General features: G+C 39.0%; 1 protein-coding gene across 1 annotated transcript in view; it reads right to left on the bottom strand.

The window, feature by feature from the left end:
- The window catches only part of LOC106011096 (polycystic kidney disease protein 1-like 2), a gene marked incomplete at its 5' end in the record, with an annotated part of 32,676 nt that extends 24,791 nt beyond the window's left edge, over nt 1–7,885 (bottom strand). The window contains 9 exon segments of the mRNA XM_013079493.2: nt 27–280; nt 1,554–1,677; nt 1,936–2,013; nt 2,566–2,744; nt 4,075–4,186; nt 4,863–5,033; nt 5,966–6,250; nt 7,076–7,241; nt 7,770–7,885. Of these exon segments, the coding sequence (XP_012934947.1) occupies nt 27–280; nt 1,554–1,677; nt 1,936–2,013; nt 2,566–2,744; nt 4,075–4,186; nt 4,863–5,033; nt 5,966–6,250; nt 7,076–7,241; nt 7,770–7,885 (1,485 nt within the window).
- Between the last annotated feature and the right edge of the window lie 783 nt (nt 7,886–8,668).

Here is an 8,668-nt window from a genome sequence, read left to right as displayed (position 1 = left end):
GGGGGGGTGATTGGAAAAAATCTGACCTTTTCAAAATTGATGTCGGTGTCCCGGCTTTTGATGAAGGTCCGCACCATTGTGTCCTTGTAGTGAAAGTGGGCGGCGCTACGGTTGCGGTAGGAGACAACCAGGAGGACCCAGAGGAAGATACAGTAGAAGAGAATCTCTCTGACCACGGCCCACATCTTGACCTCTTTGATCCTCTTTGAGCGGACTCGCTCCAGTTCTTTGGGGTTAGGGGGTTTATAACCAATCGTCTTGGGTCGTGCCGCCGCGAAAGCTGGGAAAGCGGAGATGTACTAATTGTTTATCTGTCTACTTAATAAATTAGTTACTCAAAGAATAATTATCTCGGCCTTTTGGCAGGATTCCTGTCTCTCTAAGCCTTGATTGGCCCTGACAGACAGGGTCGAAGTTCACCTCCTAAAAGATCTAAATCGTGTCCTTGGTGGCTTATAAAACCTTCATCTAAAAGAACATTTAATTAAAACATGTTTCGCTTGGTAGATTTGCTTCCTCGTTATTTAAAAAGAATGGTTGTTGTTTTGATTTCACAACATTTTGAATTGTCTGTTTACCCTTCAACGTTTTGTCTGTGTTATGGATTATCAATAGAGCGTAGAGTTGAAAAATAATCTTGGCTCAGAATAATACTTGGGCAAGATCTTTAAATGTACTACGCTCAGAATACAAACGTTTTCCGGAGAGAGAAAAACTGTTTTATTTTTCAAACGGCTGTACCTTTTTTATGTATCTTATTTTGCCCTTTTTTACATTAAGAATCTGAATTTCGAAGAAAAAAATATTTCTTAAGCACGTGCAGCCATTACTACAGATAAAGAAACTACAATAGAAATTAAATGTCGGGCTTAGTGCGTTTGAACAGCTAGCCGACGAAATGAAGTATCAAGCACGGTCAAGTCAAGATTAAGTGGTCGCGTTTCCTATCAAAAAAAGTAATTGAAGAGAGTTCGACATGTAGATGTATTATGGGCTTATAATTTAATCTCGTTTCTTCCCTACTACTACACTTTGACTGAAACTACTTGTAGCTTTGAATACATGTAAGAACAAAGGTCCTTAAGGACTATTTTTGTTAAGTGCTTAGATATCTCTTATCTTCCTAAGATAGTTTAATTTTAATCGAACAAAGAGTGTTGTTTGTTTTAGTAATGTGTACACTTTCACTTAACATTACATTATAATTATTACGTTCTCTTTTTTTAAAGCGCCATAGTATACAGCTAGTATGAGCGTGTGCGTTTGTTTGTGAGAGTGTGTATATGTTTGTATGTGTATGTATGTGTGTGTGTGTATGTGTGTGTATGTGAATGTGTATGTGTGTGTTTATGTGTGTATGAGTCTTTGTGGGTGTGTAGCCTTTAATTGTGCATTATGTTTGCGTGTACATTCGTTCGTATAAGTATGTCAGAGTAAGTTTACATATTTTACCATATTACGTATACGTCGATCTGTTTGCATGCCTTAAGAGGGAGTACGTATAATCAAAGAGGAGAATGATGTTAATCGCATATTTATGAAAATTGACCGACCATCACCCCCTGGGTGGAGAAAGTCATCGTCTGTGTTGACTGTGTTTCGCTCGTCCACGTCTTCATCATCCTCTTCCCCAGGGTTTTTCACAATCAGTGACAGAAACACTGCCGTCAGAATCACCTGGAAGGACAGAAATGTTTTTTTTCTTATTGATAGTACGTTGTTATTTCTCGAGTCATTCATGAGGTATTTGTTGACAAAATATTTGGGTCTTCAGCTGACGAGCAAGGGGTGCTTGTCAAACAGACCACAATTGAACCTCGACTGAAACACTAAATTTGCTTTGTCTGCTTTTTATTACATCGTTCTCCCATGAGTTGGTAATCTATAACACCTTAACCTTTTCTTACCCTTTTCATACTGTACTGACGTACTCACTTTTATTGGCTGGGTGATGAAGACTGACGTGAAGAAGGAAATGATCAGTGATGTGATCCACTTCTTACATGTTGAGTCCTGAAAATAATTAAGCAGACCACAATAATATATATTATTGACGCTGTATTTCAAGTCAGTTAAAAATGTTATTTTATCATCAATCATGAACAAGAGCATCCTTTTTTCTGATAAGCAACAAAAAATATCAGATGTGTACTAGACATAGCAACACCCTGCTCTCTCTCTCTCTCTCTCTCTCTCTCTCTCTCTCTCTCTCTCTCTCTCTCCTCTGCCCCCTTCACCTTCTCTTTTTCTTTAATCCTACTACTTTTCTCTCCTCCTATTCCTTCCTTTGTCTTCTTCTAATCTTTCTCCGTCTCCCCATTCTCCATCTCCTTTCACATCATTTCGTTCTTCTACTACTCATGCTCCTCCATGCCATTCTTCTCCTATTGTTCACCATTCTTTACTTTTTTTTTTTTTTAACCTTTTTCTCCACCCACTCCACCCTCTTTCTATCTCCCCCTCTCCTTCCCTCACCTTTATATCTACCTCTCCTCCTCTTCTTCCTCTTTTTCATTCCCCCTCCCCCCTCCCATTTCGTTTCGAAATTCCTATCTTCCCTCTCACCTGAAAACTGATGCCGTAAAAAGTGACGATTGCCACAGCTACTGCAGTAGTGACGACCAAGATGACCCAAGCCAGAGGACGGCACCACCAGGGGAGCTGAAGCTTCTTCTTAACCGCACCCTGCTCCCCTGTACCGTCCGGTGGGCTGGGTGGTCCTTGGCTGGCTGATGGATGAGACCCTGGGAACCATGCAAATGAATGAAATATAATAGAATAACTAAATATAATAGAATAAAATAGAATAAAATGGAACAAAATAGAATAGAGTGAATTGAAATGAAGTAAATTAACAAAATTGAGTAAAAACAATTTTCAAAGTAAAATTAAATTAAATTTTAAAAAATAAATAAATAAAATGAAATAAAATAAAAATTGAAGAAAATAGAATAGAATATTATACAATGAGATAAAATGAAATTAATTATATACAATCAAATTAAAGTAGAATAAATAAGTAAAAGAAATAAAATACAAGAAATGCCATTCTGGTGGTCGTATGGTTTATCTGTTGGGCTCTCAACCAAATGGCAGTGGGTTCGAACACCGTCAGTAGCCTAAAATTGTGTCCTTGAGAAACGCACTTTTCATGAAGTTTCATCGCCTCACTCAGGTGAAATGAGTATTCGGCTACAGACAGTAAGAAATATCCCGTCTTGTCGGCTGCTTACACTACATGCTTCCTGATCAGCCAGGATTGGTTGTGAGTGTTCTAGGTTCTCCTGGGGTAATAATGATATAGGTTTTTAAACGAATAGAGCTTGCTGTTAGGCTGGAGTATGCGCTGTACAAATAAATGCTATTACTATTATTGTTATTATTATTATTAATATTATTATTATCATTATTATATCTGTTGATCCTAATGACAAAATTTGATTAATAATGGCAAACACATAATACATGCAGACAGGAAAATACATCATGGCATATTATAACCCACATACAATAATTCCATCAACGCAACGTAACACCCAATAATGTGACACCAATACAATCTAACACAACTGCCAGTGCTCGTCACTACTATGCGGCACAATGTTTTGATTGAGGTTATCATGCCTTTCTCAAAGACCCAAAACCTTAGCTATCCTGCTGAACACTTTGGTAACGTCGTGTGCTTGGTATTCTTACTTGAACTTACAAGTAACTCTGCTACTGGAGTCTAGCAAACTGTACTTATTCTGCTCTGATCAATTGTAATGTTCAGTACACTTTATCAAAAACAAAATAGTTTTCCAAAACATCATAGTTATTAGTCGATGTATCGCAACAGTAGTAGTATAATTTTTAAGTTCTAAACTTTATAAACCTTTTATCCCAAACGATCCTCAAAATTATATAATCTTCGGAATAAATGTAATTTGCTTTCCATTTATAACACACGGTCTTTTAACTATTGTAGTCTTTTTTTCTACAATCATAACTATCTCCATATTAGTTGGAAACATCTGTACGCTTAACGTTCCCATATAGTAATGTACTGTTTAGAACGAATTGTCGTGAACCCACCTTTAACAAGTCTTTCATTATCTCTCGTCTTGTTCAGAGACGAGTTGGAATCAGATCCTGGACTGCTTCTGCCTGCACTGCTCTCCAGTCTAGGACTTGACACGCACGAGATCTGTCAATTTGTTAGAAATGAGCTTAACGATACTTTCAAAACTCTGAGGTTATTTAGAAGCTGGATAAGTGAGTAGAGCAAACATCCATCTCCAATGGGACCGAGCTAAGTTAAGGCGGAGCTATGGAAACAGTCCAATCGACCCAAGTTCAAAACACCCTATTTTGGGGATTCTAACCAGGGCCATGCGGTTGTGCATGGCCCTGCATCATACAAACTGTGTTTACGACGCAACCGAGTAAGATCGGTTGGCAAATAATCAAAACACGAAAAGCATCTAGTCAGTTGAGGTAAAGATTCCGCCTAAATGTTACAACACTTTAATAACTTTTCGATTAAACGGGTTAGGGCTGCTTCAATTTCAATAACCGTCTATTTTCCCTTTCCCTTTTCAAAACATGTTTACACACCCCCTCCCCCCCCCCCCTCCTTCTCCCCCGATAAACTCCAAACACCAAATCATTGTATTACGGCTAATAACAGGCCCGAACCTGTATAGTCGCAAAGGGAGATATAAATTAATTTGTGTCACAAACCCCAAGAGGCCTTCAACCTAACCATTTATTAGACCTACACAGCGGTAGACTGTCAATTAAATCAGAAACACCACAGTAGACAGTAAACTAAAGAATCATCGACAGTTACACAGAGGAATATGCACAACATGACGACTGACCTCTGGTTTGACCTGGCTGAGTTTTGCCGTGCCCGGCCTGTGTCCAGAGACAGGCCGTCCAAGAACTATTCTCGATTCCGGAATGGTGCGAGGCCGGGATTTGCGGAAGAGGAAAACCAGGAGGAAGTTGACTGGGAACACAATCAGCGTGCTGATGAAGCCTATGGAAATCTGCAAATTATTTCGAAAAAGGAGGGAGGGTACGGGGGTAGGGAGGGGATATAATAATATAGTTATTTTAAAAAATGTATTTACCATTTTCATTCAAGTTTACACAGTAAACGGTAGCATTATTAGCTCAGTGGATGTTATTCTGCCGATGATCCTGATTAGAATCTCCAGACTTCGGGTTGTTCGATGAGTTTTCAAGACGTTATACCTGCTTTAGACGTTCCGAAGCCTAAATAGACTTAAAAATACATTCCAAAAGATATTTCTGTGCTTAAATGGAACTTAAAATGATATTCAATGTACAAAACATCAGAACAATAAACTGAAAGGTAAAAGAAAATGAAAAGGTGAAGCTGTCTACAAAATAGAGGACAATTACCAGCCCAATTTCCTGCGTCTTGTGCGTTTACTTCTAAATGTGTGAAATAAACACAATATTTGTCAAATAAAGGGTGTCTAAAAAAGAGGACCCATTTATTGGGTAATAAATCAATTGTCTCTGCCTTAATTAAAGCAAAAGCAAAAACAAAAACGAAGAAAAAAACCCACAAAAAAACTTGGAACAAATATTCTTCAATTAGGGGGACGTCAAGTTTGTAATTCAAAAGATGATCAATTCAAGTATTCGAGAGATTTTAAGTTAAAATTTGTTTAACCAACCATGTTGTTCTAATTCAAATAATCACTATGTGCGGATTGAAGAACAAATTTATACAAAACTGATATTGTCCCCCCCCCTGCCCCCCCCCCTCCCCTAAAAGGGGAAGGAGGTGTGTTGACCATTTCTCTCCAATATAAGCTCGATCCTATACGCCTTTGCAAATTTTGAATAACCCTGTGGCTGGCAGGGTCGACGTTCGCCTCCTAAATGCTCTAAATTGTGTCGATAGAGTTGCCAAACATTCACATTAAAAAACACGAATTACCCTCACCTGTGAGGGGCTCATGGAAAAAGGCCCAAAGTTAAAAGAAGAACTTGCGCTGCTAGTATCTCCCGTGTCCACGTTATAAAACATGGCGTTTGCCAGCATGGTCATGAACAGGAGACACAGGCAGCATGCCACTCGCTCTACACAAGAGAACCGACTGCCCGGCGGTCGAGCTATGACGGAGAACCAGAGATGGCCGTCCACTAGGTCTTTCTTGGAGCGTTCCTTGAACTGGTAGCTGAAGTCTTCCAGCTGTTCTTTGCCAGCTAAGGGGATGATGCGGTCGACCTGATGGGTAGCAGGAATCAATGGAAGAAGGTGTGGGGGTTGGCGGGGGTAAGAGGTTGTGGGAGGTAAGAGGACATGGTGTTTGGTACCAGTATATTGTATATATCTGTGTAAGCGCGTTATATCACCACACTCACAAATACACACAGACACACACAAATAAATAAGTTAACATATATATATTTAAAAAAAAATATATATACATACATACCATATATATATGAATATATATATAATATATATATATATTTACATATATATATATATATATATATATATATATATATATATATATATATATATATATATAAACAGACACATACACAGACACACACACACACATATGCATATACGTATTTATCTGACGGGAGAGGACGCTGGACAAAAAACAGATAGATACGTCGATTGATCGATATATGGATAGAGATAGAGCGAGAAAAACGAGAAAGAAAATGAGAAAGAAAAAGGGGAGTGGGAAAGAAAGAAAGAAAGACAGACAGAAAGATAGATGGATAGATAGATAGATAGATAGATAGAGAGAGAGAGAGAGAAAGAGCAAGAGAGAGAGAGTGAGAGAGAGAGAGAGAGCAAGAGAGAGTGAGAGAGAGAGAGAGAGAGAGAGAGAGAGAGAGAGAGAGAGAGAGAGAGAGAAAACAGGAGAGAAGAGAGAGGTTGCGATATGTAGAAATAGAAAACCAGAACAAGAGAGAGAGAGGGAGAATAGGTCAGAGTGGAGAGGGAAGAAAGAGTATAACGAAGACAGTGGTCAGTGAAATAAGGGACAACGTGAGTTCATGCTATTCAGAGCTACCCTTAATTACGTACCTGTCCGTCATCCTCCTCCACTGCGAACCACCTGTTGGCGATGAACACCTGCTTCGTTTCAGCCTGTAAGTCTTTCACCACGATATAGTTGAGGAACCAGGAGCGAAACTTGCCGTTGCCGGAGTTGTCATGCCACACACGCATGTAGTTGATACGGCCGAGAGATCTGGGGGTGTACAAACGCTCAGATGATGGTCATCCACAATTACAATTTATCTTTAATTTTTTTTCTGTTGTTTGTCTTGATCTATTTTTCGACAGTCGTTTCAATTTACCGACCAACAGTATCACAAAAAAGAGCCACAGCCACACATTGCTAACAACGCTGCAATAATTGAACAGAGAAAGAAGAATAGTAGTCCCAAGTAATCCCCTGAGAGAAAATGATCAAAATTTGTCTGCAATTATTTTCCTTTGAATACTGACTTTCCTGCTTGCTGTGCTCATTTACAATAACACCCCCCTCCCCCCCTTATTTGATCTCTATATGAGAAATATATAAATAAAAGTCGTTTTTCCTTGAAATGAATATTAAAGTTTAAAAATGTTAAACATAATAAAAATATATGTTCTTTTTGTCAAATGTTTATTCTACTACCTGTGCAAATATAAAGAAATGTAGTCTATAGTACAGTCTCAACCCCACCCTTTCCCAAGTCCCCCTTTCACCCTCCCCTAGCCCATTTAAACTCACTCAGGGACAGCCATGAGGAACCCGTTGGTCATTCCCCGTTTCAGAATGGGTCTCTTAGTATCGCTCAACATCCTCACCTCCGTCTCATCTTCCTCTCCAGAGAGAATGAAAAAGACCTGAGGAGCGGTTTACATGAAGAAAGCTTGCCTTAAAAATTGTTTGTTTCCAGACTGAGCTGTTTTTTATTTCTTGCTCGTTTCTTACGTTTTTGTTTATGTCTCTCTCTCTCTCTCTCTCTCTCTCTCTCTCTCTCTCTCTCTCTCTCTCTCTCTCTCTCTCTCTCTCTCTCTCTCTCTGTGTGTTCGAGAGCGGGAAAGGGGAAGGGGGATAAAGGAGCCAAACATCAACCTGATCTTAGCAATCAATTTATACCGTTGCTGTAGGCAAGAAAGAAAGACAGAAACGAAGGAGGGATCAGTGAGGAACTAGACCCTGTCAGTGGTGTCCTTCAATCACAAGGCAGCTACGATTAGAAAACAATTTATTAACTTCAAAGGCGAATGGTCGACTAAATACATCTAAAGAAAAACGCAGGAGGTGAGTGAAGTAGGCATCTAACAATTTAGAAATATGTGCATGTACTAGAAGGCAAGCTAAAAGAGACGAGAGCCATGGAAAGGTGGAGAAAGCATAGTATTATAGTTATGGACAACGCGATCGTTGAGACAGTGCACTAGAGCAGCTGGCAACTGAAGTGAAAGGAGTAGCATTGCACGTCAATACCAGTGACCGCCGTGGCAGTGATGGCACTTTCAATATCCAGTATCTAAAAATTATTCTGCCGCAAAAACGGCAAACGTTAAAGTACTTTTTACTTTAGTAAACGTATTTCCTCTCAAAAATAAAATATGATATTGTAATTTTGGAAAGCTTTCAATACTACCTCCTTATAATATATA

Source organism: Aplysia californica, unplaced genomic scaffold (genome assembly GCF_000002075.1).
Source record: "Aplysia californica isolate F4 #8 unplaced genomic scaffold, AplCal3.0 scaffold00053, whole genome shotgun sequence".
In the NCBI taxonomy this organism is placed as follows: Eukaryota; Metazoa; Mollusca; class Gastropoda; order Aplysiida; family Aplysiidae; genus Aplysia; species Aplysia californica.
This window is presented reverse-complemented; position numbering and strand designations above follow the sequence as displayed.